This window comes from Squalius cephalus, assembly GCF_949319135.1.
Source record: "Squalius cephalus genome assembly, chromosome: 4".
Classification (NCBI taxonomy): domain Eukaryota; kingdom Metazoa; phylum Chordata; class Actinopteri; order Cypriniformes; family Leuciscidae; genus Squalius; species Squalius cephalus.
In genome coordinates, this window is record NC_137125.1 from 16,149,213 (window position 1) to 16,173,969 (window position 24,757).

General features: G+C 39.7%; 3 protein-coding genes across 4 annotated transcripts in view; 1 reads left to right on the plus strand and 2 right to left on the minus strand.

Moving 5' to 3' along the window:
- LOC307157394 (uncharacterized protein) overlaps positions 1 to 24,757 on the minus strand; it is a 210,261-nt gene that overhangs the window by 153,182 nt on the left and 32,322 nt on the right. The window lies entirely within an intron of this gene.
- Positions 1 to 24,757, plus strand: part of LOC307157334 (uncharacterized protein) — a 180,643-nt gene that overhangs the window by 36,423 nt on the left and 119,463 nt on the right. The window lies entirely within an intron of this gene.
- LOC307157371 (uncharacterized protein) overlaps positions 21,434 to 24,757 on the minus strand; it is a 35,240-nt gene continuing 31,916 nt past the window's right edge. Inside the window, exon 3 of the mRNA XM_079869267.1 lies at positions 21,434 to 22,625. Within this exon, the coding sequence (XP_079725393.1) occupies positions 21,547 to 22,625 (1,079 nt within the window). The 3' untranslated portion in view covers positions 21,434 to 21,546. The remainder of the gene's footprint in view (positions 22,626 to 24,757) is intronic.

Sequence of the window (24,757 nt, forward strand, 5' to 3'; positions counted from 1 at the left end):
TAGCTAAGAGACCCTCAGTATAGTCTGACTCAAACTCCATGCCACCTTCCTCTTCATGAAAGACTGCTCCTGCTGCAATACCCGAGGTATCATTTGCACAACCGAGACAATCTTCTAACAATCCTACAATATCATTGTCATTCTCATGCCTGTCATTTAGCCCTGTCTCTGTGTCCATGTCAGTCAGATTGAGATAGTCATCCTCATCCCTAATTTGTTCAAGTCGTTTTCCCACATCTACACGGGTCCTCCGTCTTATGGTGGAGCTGGAAACTGGCACAGTCTTTCTGTTCATTTCCTCTAAAGAAACATTTCATTTCATCAAACATTTCAGAAAGCAACCAGTGAGGGGTTAAATGACCAGATTTTTAAATGCTGCTTCAAGTATTTTGGAGTCAATCAGTCCATACCCTGTTCTTTGAAGCTACTAAGTGCTGCCGGTAGATAGAAGAACGACAGCATTTAGTACAACGTAAACCGAATTTTGCGAACTAGCAGCTAACGCTAACAGATGTAGGCATAAGAAAACTTAACCTTCTTGCCCTACATTACTAGTCAGAGCATCATCAAACTGGTGTCATTAACTAGACAAGACATGAGGATTCTGTACAAAAAAAAAACAGTCCATTACTATAGACCAGGGGTGGGCAAACTTTTTGTCTCAAGGGCCACACTGGGTTTTAAAATTTGACAGAGGGCCGGCCCAGTAGCAGATTATGAAGCACAATCTCATGAAAGTGCGTATCTATACCACGAATGTTATTTCTCGTGCCATTTATACGCCAAAAAGTTTTTTTTTTTTTTGGTTTTTTTTTTTTTTTTTTTTTGCGTGCATATGCTATGCACTGTAAACCCCTTGGTTAGGATTAGGGGTGTGGAGTGCGTGCCTATTACATGCCATAAAGTGCGTATCATATGCACGCGAAATTTGCTTATCATAAGCACTACAAATACAATTTGTGGTATTCGCACTTTCATGAAATCGGGCTGAGCAAACAGACATTTACGTTGTTGCAACGTCTGCGCGAAATTCAACAACTGAGAGATGATATTCTGACAATACATTTTTTTTTTATGTTAGATATCCCCCATTTAGCATGTTATGTCTTGATGTTAATTTTTAATTAGTCAGATGTTATATAGCCTATACTTTTTAAATATTGTTTATTCTTATTATTATTTAATGGGCCTAACAGTAAATTAGAAACAAAATACCTGCAAGTGTACACTTAGAAGAGTACATAAAAAAAAAAACATAAGAGTTAGAAAAACATAAAAAGCAAAGGCAGATCAGAACATTTAATGAAAAAAAAAAAAAAAAACAGGTTCTGTAGCACTACATGGCAGACACGAGCGTAGTCGAAAGCCGGGCGATAAAGGTCGATAAACGGAATCAGTCAGGATACATCCACAAATCCAGAGGAGCTAAATAACTAATATTTAAAATAACTAAAACTAAATAGCAGACAAATCAAAGGAAAAACTAAGGTGTGCAAGCGGTTACCAAACATTTTTTTCTCTGTGAGCTTCCAAAAAAGGAAAAAACATTAACGTGCAACCAGTCTATGCGCTTAAGTCGCTGTCTGTTTGGTTTCCATGGTGACGCGTCATTGCTTGTTACGTGACGCACCGCAGCCACAACAGCGCTGAATGAATGATGATTTGCTTTCATGTCATTTTTCCTTTTTTACATTTGTTAGCTATGGCATGCATGCAATATCTGATATTCCGATTGTCAAATATATGCAACGCAATATATAAGGCAAAGTATTGCAAGAAAAAAGGCAAAATTAATGCGATCTTAAGACAATTTTTTAAATACTCGGCGGGCCGGATTAAACAGCCTAACGGGCCGCATGTGGCCCGCGGGCCGTAGTTTGCCCACCCCTGCTATAGACCATTTCAAGAGAGTTCCATTATCAGCATCAAAGTTGTTCCCACAAGGCTTCTGTGTTATCTTAATGCAGAGGAAGTAGATTAGGAACAAAATAGAAGCATTGTTTTTGTTTATCTTGTTGAAAGGGTCTATATCAACACCTTAGCATTTAACAGTGACGTCACTATTTATGCTCCAACAATGAAACAATGCAATTGGTGATATATCCTAAATGTTGATCTTACTTCACACAGGTGGAACAGTCCTCGGCCCAAGATCCAATAATAAGCTGCAAAGAAAACAGAATTATGTTAAATTGTGATTTTGGATTATGGATACCAGTATGCATCTGAAGTGGCATGACGTTATAGCTATCAGTCTGTTCTGTCGAGATGAGCTACGTAGCCTGAATCAAAATTTCTTTTTTTGATCAATATGGCGCTGTTCTGCAAAACTAAAATGATTCTACCATCAACACACTATTAACTGTTTGATAGAATAATTCCAGGTTGTACATACGGAACACACATTTCAAAACGGGGAGGTGAAATAAACAAACCTGAATATGTCTGTTTTCTTTTGTAATATATTTTTAGTTCTTAGCTTATAGTGATTTCGATTGACAGACGTGAACTATTAAATATTGCACGTTGAGGTAGCACAAAATCACAGTAAATGTACTTCTAACAGTGGATTGTGTGTTTTATTTCCCACTGCGCTTGCGTGGTAGCATAACTCTGTATTTAGTTAAATGTTTTTCAAGATCATGTCATACTACACATTGCAACTAATGAGTTGTGGAAAATAACCTAGATTTTTAGTGTTTTTCAAAAATAATTATACAGCAGGGCTTGACAATAAGGACTGCCTGATGGCCCGGGGCCACCGTGAAAGACACTCGGGCCAGTTGCAGGAACTTTCACCTGCCCGATTGGGCCAGTGCTGCATCTTCAAGTTGATAATTAGCAAATTTTTAAGCCTTGACAATTTAAATGCTGTAGTGTGGACCAGTGTCAGTATTTGATAAAATATCTGGCTAAATCAAGTTGGAAAAGTATTAAATCTTACTTTACTCAGATATTCGGATAGATGAAACCATAGATCAGACTGGTAGCACTTGAACAAACTGTAAGCTGAAACAGAACACTCACACACACACACAGTCTCTTAATATGATATTAAATAATTATCTGAAACAACATGACATGGGGAGGTGGTTGAAAATATATTTGTCATGATGTAAACCAAAATGAACGCAACCTAACCAAACCAGTGTACAGTGTTAAATGCTGTAGTGTGGACCAGTGTCAGTATTTGACTAAATATCTGGCTAAATCAAGTTGGAAAAGTATTCAATCTTATTTTACTCAGATATTCGGATAGATGAAACCGTAGATCAGACTGGTAGCACTTGAACAAACTGTAAGCTGAAACAGAACACACACACACACACACACACACACACACACACACACACACACACACACACAGTCTCTTAATATGATATTAAATAATTATCTAAAACAACATTACATGGGGAGGTGGTTGAAAATATATTTGTCATGATGTAAACCAAAATGAACTCAACCTAACCAAACCAGTGTACAGTGTTAAATGCTGTAGAGTGGACCAGTGTCAGTATTTGACTAAATATCTGGCTAAATCAAGTTGGAAAAGTATTAAATCTTACTTTACTCAGATATTGGGGAGGTGGTTGAAAATATATTTAGGCGGTCTCTGACGTGCCAGGGCGGGAAGTGCCCTGATTGGCTCAAGCGTCTGAGCCGCCTCGCCATAGGTTCGTGCAGCATTTGCTGCAGCACAGCCAATGACCGCTCTAGACTCTAGACCGCAACTCAAAAAAATTGGCTTCAATATTCTCAAGAAAAGGAGTTTTCCCGTAATACGAGACCTCTCGGAACACAAATTTAATTGAGAAAGGTCATAACACTTGTATATTGTTACTGTTAGTCTAACTGATTGTATTGTTCTCATTTGTAAGTCGCTTTGAATAAAAGCGTCTGCTATATGAATAAATGTAATTAATATAAAAGTCATTAGGTGTCCTTCCGCTGTTTATGAAAAGTCATAAAGTCGTAATTACACGACTCTGCAGAGCTGTCTGCTCTAACGTTACTGAACTCAAGCGAAATGTCATCCGCTCCCTCGAGCAACTAACAGTGACAAGACGTCGTCACTCGCGAAGTTATGGCAACCAAATAACAACAATATATTGTATATAATATATTATAATATATATATATAATATATTTGCCTATAGGAAAAGTGACAAACAGCGACAAAGCCGTGACATGAAATCCACACTCACGGTTCCCGTGAAATATGACAGCTAACGTACAGCTTATTGGAAAATACATAGCATTGTGGACACTGAATTTGATTAATTTAACTTAACGTTACTGTTTATTAGACCCCAGACGACACAAGAAATGTTTATGTTCACAAGGTATGGTTTCAATGTAACTTAGACGGTATAACTAACATTAGCAGAAGCCCGCACTTTTGAGTTTGACGTTCAAATAGGCGGCATAGTTGTCTGAACCGACTCAAACAGTGATTAAAATGCCGTAACTAAATTTTCATTTTATAAGAGGATGGCAGACACACACACATGAGACCAAAATTGGCAAAATGCAAACTTAATGGTTTAGCGCTAGCTTCTAGCTAGCTGTGCATTATTAAGTGAACATTCTAAAGTCGTCCTAATATCAAACAACGTCATTACAATCATTAGTATACAGTGATTTAAAAACCAATGTTTACTGTGAATGTCGCAATATATCAATAAATCAATATACTTACTCAAAAGAGGGTTCAACACAACCGTGTCACAGCAAAAATATTCTCGACTGATATATCGGCTCTTGGTGACGTGCTGTAGTCCAACCGTTGCAGTAAAAGGCGCGTCCGAAGTGCGGATCCGTATGTGATCCGTTCTGGGTCCGCCGATTAAAACCGCAGGCGGGGCCGATCTTGGAGGCGGGGCTGATCCTGTTAGCGCAGCGAAAAACGAATCTGACAGTCAGGCGGATCTGGCGGCTTGAGGGCGGGTCCGCCATGGACTCCTTTGCTGTGTGGGATGTGTCTGTCATTAATATTATTGTCAAAACAACAAAATATTTGGATCTGGATAATTAATCAGTACTAAAATACTACCCAGTGTTATTTTACATTTGATAACTTTATTCAGTTTCTAGTATTTCTGAATACTCGTCCTAGACCTAAGCAAAAACTTTTCTCTTTATTAGTAGGCTATCTTTATTCTATTGTATTTATTTGTGCTACTTTTTACAATTTAATTCAAAGATTGAAATCAATCTCAAAAGATTACAAATACTGTACATTAATGCACTTCATATGTCAGGATTTACGACCATACAGAGCCACGCTACACGATAGGCTACCAACACGTCAGTTTTTAACAGAAACGGCAATTCCCCGGTTGTATGATGAAGTTAAGTGAGACGTTCTGCTGTCACTCTCTTCTGCACAGTGTTTCACTCTTAACACTGAGCATGTCAATTAATTGTTGTTTCTGCATAAAAATCTGAAGATGTAATTGTTTAAAATGATTTCAACGTAATGTGAAGAAATGACTTTGTTTGGTGCACATTCTAACACTTAAGACAAAATAGTTAAATAATCAAGAAGCAGAGACTTTAAAAGTAGAAGGAAGAGCCATTTTTAGCGTTTTTGTGACAATTTTTTTATTTCATTTAACTCATTGCTTTTTTTAAAGGGACAATGTGTAGGAATTTCTCCCATCTAGCGGTGAAATTGTATTTTGCATTCAAACGAATAATGCTCTCCAGCGCCTCACTTTTTCAAATGCGTGTTGCATCTACGGTAGCCGTTATGTACCAAAAAGCTATGACAGGATGTCTTCTACTTAATCCAGTTTTCCTTCGGGTGAACAGGTTTGTTATTTAAAACAAACTGCAACTTGACACAACAAAAAAAAAGAATGTTACAGTTATCAATTATTGACTGTGAAAAACATGAACCATGGTAATTAGTAGTGATGCCTTCTTTATTCGTTATATTTTTTGAAGTACGTGCATTGTTAGATATCATCATCATCAGCGCCTTCTCTTTACTCAATAGCTGCTATTCATCAAAGAGCCTGTTTAACTTTAAACTATAAATGTTCTACTGTCTATATAATAAAGTACACAACCAAGCAATTAAAAAAAAGCTTGTAATTAAGACCGTAACATTGACTTACCTGTCGAGAAGAAAGCAGGCAACTTCAGCGTCTCTTTTGAAAGCCTTCTCCTGCATTAGCTATCCATTAACCCTTGTTTGTGTAATATCCTGTGACTCAGCATTTGTATGGTCCTCTATTATAAATAACCGTGCAGTGCAGCCTTTTAAACTTGCCGGGGCAGTGACAAGCGCCTCTCACTGCTCTGCTCCTCCGCTTCTGCTGGTTTGTCACATGACGCTGATGCGTATCGTATCGTGACATTGTTGGTGATACACAGCCCTTATACATGTAGGATAGCTTAATTATTAAATTTAACATTGTAATTTATAGCTGTCAGCTCTCTAATCACTCTCGCAGTACTTTGACATTCACCGATCGGCCTGTGTAGCATATGATCAAAGCCATTAGATGACTAAAATAAGATATTATAAGGTTTGGAATGACATTAGGGTGAGGAATATAATACAAGAAAGTAGTCGATTGCCGAGTTCACGCGCATGATCATAGGTAACTAAACCTATGCGCGTGAACTCGGCAATCGACTACTTTGGACTTCACCCGAAAAACAGGATGTAAACAGGTATTTGCGCTGGCTTAAATAACATCATTTTTATACATATCTTTCACATCTACTGCAGTCAGACTCACTCGTGTTCACTCAGAAGGAATCACTCACATTTTCTGTGCACTTGTAATGACACATCAAGGATGTTAAGAGGCTAAAGGCAGGTTTAGTACTTGCCCCATTGAAGTCAACAGGGTGCAAATTTTAAAAATAGAATAACTCGGTGTAGGCAACACCGATTTTTGTCGTTGTTCTCTGTATTGACAGCACTCCAAATGTACAAAAAAATGAGCTCAATGTTAAAATTGACCGGAGTTCTCCTTTAAGCATTTTAAAAGCTTTTTTCACGTTAAGCATTTTAGAATGTCCTGTGGAAAACCAACTTGTTAACGCTGGCCAGCAGAAGTGCGATCATGGTTTTCCTGATGCTAAATCCAGCCTTGGAGAATATCCTTTCTGATGGTGTACATCTACACTTTTCATCCACAGATTTTCTTATCCCAGACATTGTTAAAAATTTAAATCCTTGCGCCAAGACGCTCCTCTGTCGGTCACGGATTGAAAGTGAAACTTAAATCTGTCACGGGTGGTTTGGATTTATTCCCGCACGTTAAAAAATATTTATTAAAAGCTTCTTTCTTTGAACATTTTTATATATAGCATTATCATAATAGGCTGAATATTAACGTATTGACAGAAACCCGGTAGTTCTATGTGAAATCAGACATTGAGCGCCCTCATATAGCCAAAGTGGCATGATCCTCGTTTCATAACACCTCTGCGAAGATTCGACCCCTGAGATCGGTAGTCGAATCAGGCTCCTCCAATCGAAGCATCGAATCTTCGACTATTCGGGGTCACCCCTACTATGCAAGAAACATCTCATGGATGCACTGGGACACATCTTCAGTGATGTATCCTGGGATCATTGGGTGTTTCGGGTCTCGCAACATCATACACCCTCGCCCAGGCGACCCAGCCGGGGTTGATCAAGCCCCGACTTGCGTCCCAGTAGCAAACCACGGATCAGCCCTCTTAATCCAAAGCCACCTTGTAGCTTTTTCTGCGGCTTCGCTTGCAGATTGGCCGCCCCTGTCAGACCCAAACGACTAAGGACTTTGCAAAGTGAACGCCCTGCAAAGCCTCTACAGCCGACTTCTATAGGCTCATAGAAGGTTTTCCAGCCTCTCTCCCTGCTCTCCTCCACCAGTTCCTGGTACTTAGCGTGTTTCCTCTCATTGGCTTCCTCAATACGCTCTTCCCATGGCACCGTAAGTTCCAGCATGATCAGATGTTTTGAAGCCTCGGAGGTAATTATCATGTCTGGGCGGAGACTTGTGGTTGCAATATGCTGAGGGAACCTCAGCTGTCTTCCAATGTCAACCTGCAGTTGCCAGTCAGAGGCTTTGTGGAGGAGGCCTGTTGTTAATTGTGGACGCGCCAGGGGTTTCTCTCCAGCTTTGATGAAGAGGACTACCTTCTTTGGAGCATGATGGTGTTTGCTGGTGCTAATGGCTGAGGCTACACTCTTAGCAATTGCCTTAAGCACCTGGTCGTGGCGCCAGCGATAGCGACCATCTGCCAGAGCCTTTGGGCAGCTGCTGAGGAAATGTTCTAGGGAGCCTCTTCCAGAGCAAAGAAGACAGAAAGGTGTTCCTTTTCCATCTTTTCCAAGGTTGGATTTGGCCAGGCTCTAACTACAAACAGGAGTCTCATCTCAAAACATCAAGATAATGCGTTATTTCTCAGAGAAGGCTACATTTTAGTCTAAGTAAGGCTTTAACAAAGAAATGATCCCTTAAACTATTGGCTTCAATGACCCCTATGTGTTTTAAAATGTTGAAGACCTTTCTCAAACACAAAACCAGTCCCTATTTAATTTCTGGAAGCTGGGATAAATAGGCAAGCAATCTTACTGCATTTAAATATCAAATACTGACATTAAAGAATACATGAAAAGAACATTTCAGTAATCACACTGGTAACTTCTGTAACAAAGTAAAATCTCCAGAGAAGTCATTCAACTCATTTGATATTTAGAAGGAAAAATACTGATTAATACCTTTATTATAATCACTCATTACATATACAATGAAGCAGCAGTGGATTCCAATCCACCCCCTTCACCTCAAACTAAAGCGGCGTCTCTTTGGAGCTGTCATTTTCTTAAATGAGCCGCGGCAATGTTTCAAATGAGCTTCTAATGCTAGACAAACGCCTTTATTTTCAACGCGATCACCTTGTACCCAAACCATTTCGAAACTAAGGAGCCATTTCTCCTCCGATTACATACAAGCTCCTCGGCGCCGTGTTTGCAGGACTCATGCAGACCTGCCAACATGTACGCATTTTGCATAGCGGGCACGCATTTTGACCTCAAGGTACGCTGGTACGATTTGTCACTCTAAACTGCGCAAAAACCTGGTAATGCCTCTGTGCATGCGCAGTCCTCAAATCAAGCAACAGCAAAAGAAGAAGAGTTCGACCAATCATAGCGCTGTGTTCATTCCGCAAATAGCAAGCGGGGATGATTGGCAGATGCATAAGGCCTATCATTAAACAGAGACTGAAAATCGCCAGCAATAAAGAATCCTGCTCGATCCCTCTTCCACTCCCGTGGCCCACTGTCTGACTAATGTAATCGAGGACAGTAGGCCTTAGGGCTGAAACGATTAGTCGACAATTGTCGACAAATATCTTTGTTGTCGAGTAGTCGTTTGATCTCACTTGACCTAATGTAAGGGCCTGCAATATCGCGATTTGACCACTACGGCGCTGTAGCGCTAGAGTGTAATGCAGCCGTTACAAATGCTATTGCGGTAGAAGAAAACCCGAAAACAGCGCGAATTATGACGGAGTGCAAACGAATCCGAACTAGCAAGGTGTGTGAAAGTTTAACAAAACTTCAAACCAAGAATGCTGTCGTGTGCAATACATGCAAGGCGGAACTTGCTTTTCACGGGAGCACAACATGCATGTTAAAGCACTTAAAGAGGAAACACCCCGGCACAAGACGAGCCAGTGAGAGGTGAATCTGTTCTCCAGCTGGAGCTAAATAACTAGCAGTAAATCTCTTTATTAGAGAATGCAATAATAGCAATAATATTAACAATAATAATATAATTACAGTAATGTAATGATTTATTTTTGCATAGAATAAAGCTTGATCGAGCTTTCTCAAAGTAATGACAAAAATATATGACAACCCCCGGGCCGGGGCAGTGTGTGTGTGAGCGGGAGGCAGAGCGGCAGGTCGGTCGGTCAAGAAAATATTTAGTTTTTGCCATCCCTAGTTCATATAGCCTACTCAGAACAGACGGGGCAACCTAACGCAGACAAGTTGGCTTACCGTTTTTAGGTGATATGCCATGTTTGTAGTCGAGCTGTGATATGCAAACTGTTTTTTCGTTATCTATTTTTGTCAAATGCTGCCACACTGCCGATGTCTTTGACATGGTAGAGGAGGACTGACTGTAAATTAAACACTCACAATTAAATAAATATTCAGCAAACCACTAGACCAAAGCCTTTTAGTACTTTCTTCAATGTGTCTCCAGTGGGTTCTGAAGACAGACTGTTGCCTGTGAAACAGGGGTGCTCTGAAAACACCCCTATTAGCAATAAGTGCTTTTCACCTGATGAAATTAACACGGCAAAAAATCGCCCAATCAGAATTTTGGTCGAGCCAGAGCGTATCGACCAATAAATCGACTAGTCGAATGCGAGATTACAGCCCTAGAAAATCCAGGAACTTTTTTGTTGTTTTGGCAAGCCTTTCTCTGCAAGCTTGTCAAAAAATAAGCCGATCAGATTTCGCTCCTCCTCTGATGTAGGAAGGGGATCTTATTATAATATTACCAGCCCTTAATCTGCACGTTTCCAAAGCAAAGCATGCAAAGCAGTTTTAACTATTTTTCATTACAAAATATCAATGTGAATAACATTAATTAATAATACAACAACCAATAATAAGAAATAAATACAATAACAAATAAAGAAACAACAATAAAATTGTATTTACAATATATACATCTCATCCTACAGCGCAATGGCAAAAACTAATACTGAAAGACAAAGTACATTCAGATAGAAGAAGAGGAATAATGAAAAGGGATTTTTGGTGAATGGAAAGACAAGGCTGCAGCCTGGCACAAGTTTGGGGGTCCTTAGAAACTTCTAGTACAGCATCATCTTCACAGGGACTAGAGAGTAAGCTAAGAGAGCTGATCTTGTGTTTTTAAAGCGTGAAGATGTCACACCCTCTGGAGGTGCGTGAGCCAATGAGAAGATATTTTTCTTTGGAGGGAATTTCTTTACGACCTATTGTTCTAGCAGGCCTTTGAACATGTAATTTGATTGGATGTTTAACACAAAAATTTTCAAGATTCTTATAATACTAATGCGTCACAAAGTTAGCAAAATGTAATGTAAATTAACAAACAGGGGACGGAGATTGGAGTTTATAGGGTCCAAACATGCCACACATATGATTTTGGTAAACCATAGAGTGCAAAGTCTGAAATATTAACCCAATAGAGTTTACAATAATACATAGGCCAAACCACATAAAAGGAAAATCATGAGATGGGAAAATTAGATACATGTTTATACATTTCTCAAGTGGTTATATATAGAATATATAGGATTAACAGGGTTTATTTCTCCTTTTTGGAATTTTCTTTTGGGGTTGTAAAACTCTTATCAGTCTCAATGTGTCCTGTAACAAGACACCGGGTTCTGCCCAGTGTGTTAGTTTCATTTGTGATGTTAGTTTTGGGGGAAGTTTCACAGGCCTTTTTTGGGAGAGTGAGTTTGCTTGATTATTCATTAAATATAATGAATCATTTATGTGTGTCTGATTGGTGCTACAACACATGAAGACAGGAGATAAACAAAATAGTCTTTAATAGTATATCCAATGCGTAGGCACACAGGAGATAACTGGAATAGCATAACACAACCACAAAGCATTAACAAAACTGGACAAATAACTGAACTAAGTGGAGGAGTGTAAATACAGAGTATGGGTATGTTTACATGACAACGATGTACAAAAAAAAAAAAAAAAATGTGTACAGATGATAACGTTATAAAAACAATCCCCGTTCATACTGATCTGCAAAAATGACTAAAATGCTGTATTATGCATAGTTAGCAATGTCAGTTAATATTGATATATAACATTAATTCTGAAGAATGAATTGTGCTTTTCTATACTGCAGTTCACAGTGACATACACATTCTTCTACAGAGCAGACTTGTGCCAAACTATAGTATAATCACATTAAACACGTAATGCGCATGTGCACGTCGTCACAGTTTTTGTTCAAGTTTGTTTTTCTTAAACTGCGTTGCTAGATGGCCAGGTTCAAAGCACGACAGCATCATCCTAAGAAGATCAAACATCTTTGAAAATTTTGATTCTGGGTAATATAGTGGCATTCTGCTGGGGGATTCTGCCTACCCTCTTAAAAAGTGGCTGATGACACCATACTTCAACCCTTCCACACAAGCAGAGGAAAAATTCAATTCTGTACATACCAAAACACAGGTAACGGTGGAAGAAAGCATTTTTGTTTTCAAAAGGAGGTGGTCATGTCTCCAGGGGGTATGGCAGCATATTTAAATTTGTTTGATTGTTTATTTAATCAGTTTAGGCTAATATTTCAGAGATTGTACAAGTTTTGAATACTTCCCAAATGTCAAATGTTGCAATGGAGCCATAGAGAGCAGCAAAGGTGACATTTGAACTCCCCCTTGTGCACTATCGAGACGAAAGTCTCACCTCCAAATCATCCTAATCTACATTTCATTCCCTCTTCCCTCACCCTCTCTCTCTCATGCTCAGATCACCTGAATTCACCCAAGAAAATATATAGTTTAATGTGAATGATTATCACCGAGTATTATACATGTTTAATATCATTTGAAATGTTGAAGGGTGACTGGTACAAATGTCTCATTTCCAAATAAGTAAAACAAAAGGTAATAAGGTTTTTAAGAGTTTAGGGATAACTGGCACACAAAGGAAGGTGATCTCCTGGCAAATGGTTTCCTACCCCCAAAAAGTGTAACCTCTGAATGCAAATTGTTAGCACGTTTCCATGTGAAAGAGGTCTGTCTATATAATGGACTGTAGCAAAGGGTTCGGGGCCTTTCTGTATTTCAGATTAGCCTGTGAGGCTGAGAGTAAGACTCTCAGCTTCATATATAATGTTGGGTTTGCATCTCTTCTCTTTATTCCAGAGCATTTGATGTTTTGTATTGATTATCTTTTAGTCTAGATGGAAATAAGGGTCCACGCGCACCCCCCGGCTTTTTTTATGCCATCTGATTTTTTTAAATCCTTAAAGTGTATATTTTCAGAATCTGCTGGGTACCAAGCTGAAATAATGTTCCAAAGGCTTAATTTTTAACCCTTTGCTGCACCCGACCGGAACCCGAAAAATCAAAAAATTATGTAGAAAGTGGCATAACATTTGAAGTAAACAACATAAAGAGACAAATTAACACATTTCCCCAAACAATTCTAACCCCAGGAATTTAATGGAATGGTTATTTTTGACATTTGACAACATATTGACCCTATTTTTGGACAAAAATAGCAAAAAAATGGCCAAAGATGTGTAGAGGATCAACTATATTTTCGTTTTCTCAAGCGCATAGGGTTTTTTTCAAAGCCTGTTATTTCTTTATCATTCAAGTGTCTATTTTAAGATTAAATTGGGTACCAAGCTGAAATGATGTCCAAAATGCTTTATTTTTAACCCTTTGCACCAAACCCAAAAAATCTAAATATGATATAAAGTGGCATAACTTTTGATGTAAACAACTCACAGTATTTTTACTCATTGGTATTTGTTGTATTTTATTGACCATCAGCATATTGACCATCTATGGTCAAAAACAGCAAAAAATCTCAAAAAGAGTTTTTATTATACTAATAGCAGCCTAAAATGGGGTTTATTTTAAAGCCCATGTTGCAGGTTAACCACCACTGTCGATTAATGGGTACATAAATTACTCAAGATATGTATATCATTTTTAAAATGTCTCAAAAATGGTCTTAAAGACCAGTTTTTACGTTTTTGGTATTAACGGTTTTTTTTTACGCAATTCGGTGATGACGTCACGTTGGGGAGAAGTGGAGGAAAGGTAGACTTAGCCTAGTATTAGAACTATGGTGACTGACTGGGATGAGGAAGAGGTGGCAAGAGCCAACATGTATGATGGCCCGCAGCCGTATAATTTCGAACCTGCCGGACGTGAGAGGGCAAATGAGGAATTGCCAAGAACTGATGGCCGTCAAAACCAATTAAATGCATGGTCCTAGAAGAATGAGTGGAGAGTTGGTGAAGTGTCATGGTGAGTTGCTATCATTTAGCAACGCAGCAATGAGCACTGGAGCTAGTCTATGAGCAGCAGTGCACAATAACGACACTTTTTTTTTTTTTACTGACATTGAATTGGACCGAGTGAAAAATCAACGTTTTCTTTAAATCTAGTGGCAGTGATCATGACATTAGTTCAGATAAGTACCGGTTACCTTTGTCATAGTGTCGTAGTACTGGTAAACTTTGTCTTTGTCATCTAGAAATAGAAGGCATCATGCTAGCTATATGGGCGTTTCTAAGCGTTTATCTCTTCCTCCGGTGAAAATGTTGTTGCAAACGTAGCCGCCGAGTGTCTGTCGCTGTGTTTGGCAGGTGCTTGTGTGGGCGGTGCCGTCCCATGAAAACTGCGTTGGAAAGCTTGTGCTGTAGAGAAGTGAGTGCGTTTTGGTCGCTGGTCGAGGAGCTCACCCCGAGACCAGATGTGACGTGCCACACTCAGCGTCAATCTACCCACTATATATTTCTATCTATTTATCTATCTAGCTGCTAGCTATCTATGCTAACGTTATGCTATCTGGCTGTCTGCCTATCTCTCTCTATACTAGCCTATCTATCTATCTATATCTATCTCTATACTAGCCTATCTATCTATATCTATCTATCTGTCTATCTATATATCTAGTCTATCTATCTATCTATATCTATGTATTTATCTATTTATCTATAATCTGCGCTATCTGAATACTCTCGTCTACTACTCGTCTCTCTAGTCACACTCAATGCTCTCAAGGCGGGCTTTGGTAAATTCTCTCCCCAAGGTGACGTAATGCAATGCATTGTGGGGGAAAGGAGAATCGTTGCAAACCGCTGTAAGATAGTACCTACTTTTTCGTATTATATTCCGTTTTGTGATACCCAACAACATAAAATAGAATTGATAACAGTTTAAATGTTTATTACCAACAAGCAAATTGCACAAATTCGTTGAAAAATTAACCCTGCAACACGGCCTTTAACATTTTACTGCACCTATACTGAACCTGAAGGAATTGAAAATAGCTTAACTTTTGAAGTAAACAAAACAATGAAAATTAACTAATTAGCAAGAAGCTATCATATCTACACAGTATCCGAGATATGAGACTCTGTGAAGCAGCCAGTTCATCATACCGCATGATGGATATTTGTAAACAGATTCCATTAACATTAGAGGACTTGCCTTTGGATACAATTGGCTATCACCAATACTGCTATAAAATATATACTGGTTTGGAGGGGTGGGCGCCCTGAAGGCTGACCAGTGTGTGGCCTATCTGGGGCAGGAAGCCTCCAGGGCGGAGCAGGCGGCCAGGGTGGAGCAGGCTGTGCAGACGGCCAGGGCGGAGCAGGAGACCACCCCTCTGGCGGTCCAGGCGGATCAGGCTGAGCAGGGGGCCACGGCGGTGCAGATTGCGCAGGGGCCCATGGCGGTGCTGGCTGAGAAGGTGGCCAGGGCGGAGATGGCCCTTCGGGTGGTCTCGGTGGAGAAGACCCTTCGGGTGGCCACGGCGGAGACGACCCTTCGGGCGGCCACGGCGGAGCGGCCTCCATGGTCCCATCGCGGAACCTACTGCCCCCCCAAACCCCCCCTAAATTTTTTCTTGGGGACAGCTACGGAATCATAGGCTGGAGCGGGCACCGGCTCAGGAACATACACCGGCCCAGGAACAAACACCGGCTCAGGAGGAACAGACACCCACTCAGGAACAAACATCGGCCCGGGAACAGGCACAGACACCGGCTCAGGAACAGGAACAGACACCGTGGCAGCAGCCATCTCTGCTGAGGGCTCAGGTTCAGGCGTGGCGGCGGCCATCTCTGCTGAGGGCTCAGGTTCAGGCATTGCGGCGACCATCTCTGCTGAGGGCTCAGGCGGCGTGGCGGCGGCCATCTTGTCCGGAGACACTGGCTCGGCGGCAGCCATATTGTCTGGAGACACTGGCTTGGCGGCGGCCATATTGTCTGGAGACACTGGCTCGGCGGCGGCCATCTTGTCCGGACACTCTGGATCAGCAGACGTGACGTGAACAGTCTCTGGATCAGCAGACGTGACGAGAACAGTCTCTGGATCGGCAGACGTGACGTGAACAAAGCCCCAACATTCCCAAACTGGCAGTTAGTCAACTTTTTGGACCTTTTTGGAATTTTTTCTGTAGTTTTTTATTTTTTATTTAAAGTTAATTTGCTTTGTTTTGTTTACTTCAAAAATAAAACTATTTTCAATTCCTTCAGGTTCAGGATAGGTGCAGTAAAAGGTTCAAATAAACCCCATTTCAGGCTGCTATTAGTATAATAAATATTATACTACAGGGCTGTTGAATGCTTGAATCTGATTGGTTGAAGAACGTTCTAAGGTGTGCATTATTTTCAGGGAAACGCACAGCTAAATTAGTTCCAGGCAGGTCTTGAACGCATTACAGTTCCATATCACTTAAATAGGATATAATTCATAACAAGAAAAAACATGCACTTGATCTGTAATTTTTAATGTCTAGCTTCACAATCAATGGAAACATGCAGTTTAATTTTAATATATAAAGTATATAGTCCTAGGCTATCTATAATCAATAGAAAATTAAACTGAATATAGGCTAAATAAAAGGATAGTCCTGCAGCACGGATTTTTATTGCAGATAATATATAACAAATAAATAATTATTGATAGGCCTACTTGTTAAAATGACTTTGTGTTTCATTTATTTGGCTAGTCTACTGTCATCTGTCAATAATATAAAAAAAGAATGAACAAACTAATTATAACGAATTGAATTAATAAATAAATAATAATATTGACGCACATGCTTTTCTGTCTCATTATTGCAACATCTCTCTCTAATAACTGCTGCATTAATAACTGCATAAAGTCAGGGACACACTTTAAGGCCGGTTATGAATGTAATTTGATACTTATGACTGATCATGCCCAAACGCGTGTTCAGCGGGTTCAGTCTGTGTTCAAAGTCGGTGTTTAAAATCTGCTGTGATGAAAACAGTCAGAGAATGTGTCAGCTAGTCGTGTGTCCCCAGCATTAGTCTGCTATCAGTGGCTCAAACCTCCGTTACTAACTCTAAAATTACGTTTTGGAATTAGCAACGGAGACATTGGATTAGATGCGTAAGAAATTAGTCCTACATACAAGAGCGTTTTAATGACAAAACTTTACAAACGTCTTGAAATACATAATCTGAACAATGTTTCGAGGTGTGGTAACTGTAGTATAACTGTATAACTGTAGTATAACTGTAGTATAACTCCGCTTCGCGTCGTGACCGCATTACCACCTCGGGTGTGCATTATTTTTCTAATAATTCAACGGCCTGTCGTCAATTATTCCTTACTTATACTATAATAACTAACATATATTAAATTAGCTTTTTTTGCTGTTTTTGACCATAGATGGTCAAGATGTTGTAAAATATAACAAATACCAATTTCCCTGGGTCAGAATTGTATAGAAAAATGTGTCCATTTGTCTCTGTGAGTTGTTTACATCAAAAGTTATGCCACTTTATATCATATTTAGATTTTTTGGGTTTGCTGCAAAGGGTTAAAAATAAAGCATTTTGGACATTATTTCAGCTTGGTACCCAATTTAATCTTAAAATAGACACTTGAATGATAAAGAAATAACAGCTTTTGAAAAACGGAAGTGGATGGTGTACTGTAGGTAATCACAAGATCATTAGTGTTATTCTTAAGCAAGTCGTTCGAAGTGTGATAAATATGGATGACCTGTTGCAGTTCAGCTTGCATCATGGTGCTAAACATTTGACTATGATAGCCAGAGATATTTCTAGGGATCGGCTGGAATTTATTTTTAAGGTAACGTTAACGTTATTACTACACATTTTTAGTAAACCTTGCCAGCTAGAATAGCTATCAGGCTAATAGTCGCTAAGATTGTACCATTATTTTTAGATGGAGCCGGAGAGCATATATCTGGAGGATGACATAACAAGGGAAACCTATTTCCCAAACCCAAACGGCGTGTTTCAGACCGATATAATGCGTCACCGAGGATCATTTGCTGTATGTGGCACTACTAAAGAACACACCACCGCGGCCGCCATGACACCAAGCGCTGGCCCAGGGGCCTCATTTATAAAACTTTGCATAAGATTTGCGTCAGAAGTGCCGTACGGATCAAACATAGGACGTGCGTACGCACAGAAATATTCAGATTTATAAAACCGTGCACACGCACATCCTACGCAGTTTTCCCTTAATAAATCACAATCAATTCTAAATGTAGCGCAGCTTTTGCGGCTTCATGTCACGCCCATAGTTGCCCATAAATAGTCCGTGAAACACCCACAAGTTAATATTCATCGATTGCGAAAACATGGCAAACACAGAGAGAAAAAGTAAGAAATGTAACTTCACTCAATGTGAAGAAGAAATTATCGTTGGCGAGGTGGAAAAGAGGAGTAAAATGTTGTTTGGAGGGCACAGTGTGGGCATTACTAATGCCAAAAAGGCACTTGAGTGGCAAAAGGTTGCAGACGCCGTTAATGCTGCAGCCTCACAAGCTCGGACCGTGGCCGAAAATAAAAAATAAATGGTCGGACATCAAAGTCGATGCCAAAAAGCGCTCCATCGCCAGAGTGTGTCTGCCACGGGTGGGGGAAAGGGGACACCGGAGCTGACCCCTCTTGATTAGAGACTGGAGGCAATTATTGGGGAATCCCTATTAAGTGGAGTGGTGACTGAGGCGGAGGGGGACACTGACGCGCCAGATGCACCGGATGACACAGGTAAGTGAAATAAGTTAAATGAATGCAGTCAAGTTACATGTATTTAGGCTACACGATTACAGTTTATTCATATAGAACAATCTTTATTTCAGTCGCTGGATGTTCCAGCAGGGCCAGTCGTTCCGATGCTGCAGCTGAGCAGCCGTCTAGGCCCAGCGTCTCCACGGCACGCGGCTCTCAACCCTCCAGCAGCGGCCGTGTCCTCAGCGATGCAGTCCTCGAAATGCAAAGTTGATGTGGTACCCAGATGTGGTACAGTTGAGACAGTGCATGGTACAGTTGAGACACCCATTTTTAATGATGTAAAGGTAACTAACCATTCTTTGTAAATATAAAAAATAAAGACAAATAAAGAAAATAACAATTGGGCAACATTTTGGTTTATTCATCCATTTATATTCATTAATTTTATTTAAATTTGCACTGGTTAAATTTTATAAAGCAGGAACAAGATTTGAAACAATATTTATTAATAATACGCAGTTTAAATATCACAAATATCAAATTTTTATTTTCATTTGCGTCCAATGCTGGCTAATTACGACGTTTAACCTGTTATCATAACACTGAACAACTAAACAGTGTGTTTCCTAATAGAACTCTATCCCCCCGATAGAGTTCTCTATCCCCCGATACAGTAGATGCATGTGTGTCTCAACTATCCCCCGCTACCCACCTCGCACATTTCTCTAGATTTTGCGATTGCAATTACCTTGCATAACACAATACCATGTAATATGCCAGTTTTTAGGGCACAGAATAACGTTTGTGGTGATACCAGTTACATTTAACAGTCACATAAGGATAATAAGATATTCATTGTGGAGAGTGCATGGTGAAGTGAACGTCCTACCTTGAAAAAAAAAACTTTTCCTGATATCTTTGGATCGGAGATGCGTCTGTTGTTCAAATTTCCCACGATCAAAGAGGACACTAATACGCACGTGCACAGCAAAAATCACAACTTGTGCTTGCTGCGAACGCAAGTTATTTAAGGTGTCTCAACTGTAAATGTCTCAACTGTACACAGTCTACCCTAAGACTTGCTTTGTGAAGTCTTCATGATATTTATGAGAGGCAGTATTGCCATTTCTTTTACACAACGGTCTACAGTTTCACACACTTTCACATGTTTCTTCCATCTGCCGACGGTGTCGCCATTTTTCGTTTCACCCGTTTTTGTGCGTACGCCTGGGTGAGAGCTTGCGTGAAGGACCGCACATTTTCCCGTCAAGTTTGCTTTCTATAAATACCAATTATTGCGTAGAGAGCGGCGTATGCCTTCTTTTGTGCGTATGCAACGTTTATAAATGAGGCCCCAGGTAAATGAGGCCCCTGGGATTTCTCCTCAATGCCACATTGCATCTTTTAGGCCAAGAGGGAACGTTAGCAATCCAGGTAACACTTTCCAGAACCTGCTGAAGCGTACAAGATCAGCAAGGAAACAGATTTATGTTGCCGACATTGACAGTAAGTGTATTATTTTCTGGGAAATAAATCTTGTAATGTTTGAATTTCAATGTCCTTTAAGCAGTTACAATGATTGATCGTGTTTTGTTGTTGTTGTTTCTCACAGCCACCGTGCACATTACAGTCTCAGAGGGTCAGGGTGTGCAACTCGTGGGGCAAACTGTACAGGAATACTTGAATTCTGCTGACTGTTACACCATCTGTGACGTCAAGGGTCTTGCAATAGCAGATACCTCTGAGACAAAAGGTAATACAACATTATTATTGTTATTGCTGTAATAGTAACATGGCCGATACTGATTACAACAGTAAAAAAAAAAAATACATAACTGTGGTATAACTGAGCTCCTGGTGTGATATAAGGCTTAATGACTGCATCTACTTTTGATAGTTTGATAGTAAAATTTTTTATTTTAGATTTGGAGTTTTGGAAATCATCCAGTCGCAAGATCTTCGCTATTAAAAGTAGTGACCTGATATAGGCGCGTTCACTGCGAAGATGACGAGTCAGCATTGTAAACTTCATCTTTGCAGCCCGACACTGACACAGAAAGCACTAGTTTATTAATAAACAATTCAAATGTCTCTTTGCTATATTTGACACATTCATAATCATTACTTTTGCCGGTTCTTTGTGACAGCTGTTATGTGCATTAGAGGCAGCGTCACCCTCTGGTTACATGAATGCATCACTGCATCTGCACCAGAACATGGAGATTTTATTTTAGAGAATAATTGCACAACCCTTTTAGATATTCTATAATTAAATCAACTAATCGAATATTGAAAAATTGTGACTCATCCCTCAATGGAATCTCGTTTCTTTTCCCATATCGTCACTTGCGTCTCACCCATTTCCTAAGAGGATCATAAATGTTTCTTCATTTTGCTTTTAACTAGGTCTATTGTATTCGTATTCTTTACTGTGGTAAAGTAGAAAAAAACGCTGTAGGACAGATAGCCTACATTTTTACTTGTACGTCAAATTCCTTTTAAACACAGTTTGTGCTTGTTATTAGACATATGGTAGGCTAATTGGTAGCCTAAGGCGGGTCAAGTTTATTTGTAAAGCGCATTTCACACGCGCAGGTGATTTTTGTTTCGCTTTCTCTGGCAGCGCAATATCAAACATAGCCTAAATGCCTTGCCCTTGTGGAAGATTCGCTCTTCATACCTTTTACAAGAAGTAGAAAACATGAAGATATCAGAAAAGAGATCGATGGTCTCTTATATATTTGAATGTTTATTATCATTCCACACTGATGACAAAACAGTTCACTCAAAAGTGAGAACTCATGTGGTACTCAAGAGCTATTTTATACCCAAAACTTCTTCCACACTGACCACATGTAAACAGCTTCTCTCTAGTGTGAGTTCTCATGTGCCTGTTAAGGATTCCTTTTCGGTTGAAACTTTTTCCACACTGTTGGCAGGTGAAAGGCTTCTCTCCAGTGTGGATTCTAATGTGGTCTACAAAGTGACAATTTCTAGTGAAACTCTTTCCACACTGAGGGCATGTGTAGGGTTGCTCCCCAGAGTGGATTTTCATGTGCCTGTTTAGGCTTCTTTTAAGAGTGAATCTGTTTCCACACTGTTGGCAGGTGAAAAGGCTCTCTTCAGTGTGAATTCTCATGTGGCATTTAAGGCTTCCTTTTCGGGTGAAACATCTGCCACACTGATGGCAGGTGAAAGGCGTCTCTCCAGCGTGAGCACTCATGTGGACATTAAGGTTTCCAATTTGACTGAAACTCTTTCCACACTGTTGGCAGGTGTAAGGCTTCTCTCCAGTGTGAATTCTGATGTGTCTTTTAAGGCAGACTTTTTCAGCAAAAGTCTTTCCACACTGTTGGCAGGCACAGTGCTTCTCTCCGTTGTGAATTCTCATGTGGACTTTAAGCTTTCTGAGTTGATTGAAACTCTTTCCACACTGTTGGCAGGTGTAAGGCTTCTCTCCAGTGTGAATTCTCATGTGGACTTTAAGACTTCCTTTTTCAGTGAATTTGTTTCCACACTGTTGGCAGGTGTAAGGCTTCTCTCCAGTGTGAATTCTCATGTGCTTTTTAAGACTTCCTTTTTGAGTGAATCTGTTTCCACACTGTTGGCAGGTGTAAGGCTTCTCTCCAGTGTGAATTCTCATGTGGACTTGAAGATTTTCATGTTGGTCGAAACACTTTCCACACTGTTGGCAGGTGAAATTACTTCTACTTCCTGTCTTTTTATCTTTTTTTCGTGTGGAAGTCTTTTCAGTCTGTGAACAACTAAAAGTTTTTTCTTTTGTCATGAATTCATGATTCTTATATTGATCTTTATCTTCCATTTCATTCAGTACTTCACTCTCCTTTTTCAGCACCATCAAGTCTAAGGCGAAAAAAGACAAATGCAAATTAACACCAGTTTAAGGGTACAAAGCAACAGACAACAAAACATTTAGACATGTAAAGAGTCAAAACCGACAGTCAAGTCACCTTTATAGCGCTTTTTTACAATGCATCAAAGCAGCTCCACAATGATAACATGAAAATAATACAACAAATATTGTTTCTAGAAGAAAATTGCTTTATCATCCACCTTAAGGCAGATCAATAATATTGTTGAATATTAAATATCACCAACTAAGCAAGCCAAAAGCCAAGGCAACAGTGGCAAGGAACAAAAACTCCATCAGGTGACAGAATGGAGAAAATGGAATGGAGACATACAACTAGATCCTATACTAGGAATGGGGAACTTCGGTCCTGGGGGGGCACTATCCTGCAGTTTAGCTCCAACCCTTAGAAAACTCTCCTGCCTGAAGCCTTAGTGATCCTGAAGAAATTGATTAGGTTGTTCAGGTGTGTTTGATTGAGTTGGAACTAAATTATGCAGAAAAGTGGCCCTCCAGGACAGACGTTTCCCATCCCTGTAGTATCCTCAGGGGCGTTGCACCGGGGGGAAAAGGGGACAGTGCATAGGGGCCAGAGACTTATACATTGATGTCCTGTCAATAATAATGACCTATGAAATACCTGTGGAGCACGGAAAAGAAAACTTCGAGGAATTCACACAAATCCTAAATGACCACCATAGATTAATCAAGGTAAAAACAACCACAAACCACACGGCAATTAACTTCCTGGACACTACCGTCTTCAAAGGTCCGAGTTTTAACACAAATCATTAACTAGATACAAAAGTTTACTTCAAAGAAACTGACACACATGCCCTACTCACATCACAAAAGCTTCCACCCAAAACACACCTTTGAGGGAATAGTCCGGGCACAACTCTTGAGATTTTCCAGAATATGCACAAGGGTAGAAGATTTCCAAGATGGCAAACAAACTCTCTACAGATCCCTCCGTACAAGGGGATATTCAAAATCAAAACTTAAGAGAATATATAAGGAACATTGTGATAAACAAACAAATCCGAGAGAACAACAAAGCTTGGATGAACAAGTGATAGTTCCGGCTATCTTCACTCACACACCAACTTCAATTTTTAAACTAAACAAAAAAATTAAGGACAACTTCTCAAAAACCTTTGAAGACACACAAAACGTCACCATTATAGCGGCATACAAATGAAGCCCCAATCTTAAAGATATCCTAATCAAAAGTCACCTGCCCACTGGCATACCCACACATTTAATCTCTAAACCTAAAATTATCAGACAAATGGGACAAGCAAGGGCCTACCCCGCATACCACTCAACAGTTCTAACTGTGTGTATGTAATCACTTGCAATAAATGCAAGATACAATATGTCGGGCAAACAAAAAACTCTATTAGAAGCTGACTACACCAACACAAATACAATATTCATGCATCCCCCAAAAATGCCAGGAGTCAAATACTGATCAAACATTTCCGAAGACATCAGACTTCAAAATGTACACATCCAGGGAATTGAACATAATCCCCACTGGACAGACCAACAAAGGAAAAGGAGAAAAATAGAAAGGCAATGGATTAAGAAATTGGGAACCAAATTTCCAAAAGGACTCAATGAAAGACTGGAAAATAAAAATTTGATACAACAAAATAAAATAAAAATATCCTACTTTAGACTAATATTAATATAAATCATAATATAAAACATAAAAAAAAAAAACACTGAACCAGAATAACAAAACGGTTACATGAATACTCCCTTCCCGACCCCCTTCTCCTTGAAAAAGGAGGGGAGGACGGGTTTAGGGAATGGACCAAATGCCCAGACAGGCACATGAAAATGGGTGGCCCAGACAGGTCTAACATTTTCTGGTCCATCAAGAGAACCTACAATGTACTGCCATTGAATAACAAGAATTTTTTTTTTACATGTACTGCCATTGAATAACAAGATTATTTTTTTTTACCTACACTACATTTATCTCCCTTTCCTATTCCCTCCTCTCTGACGCACAAAAAAAGTGTGTTGCCCAGACAGGCCTAACATTTTCTGGTCCTTTTCTCCTAATAATTTTAATAAAAAAATTGATATCCCACCACAAAATAAAATAAATAAA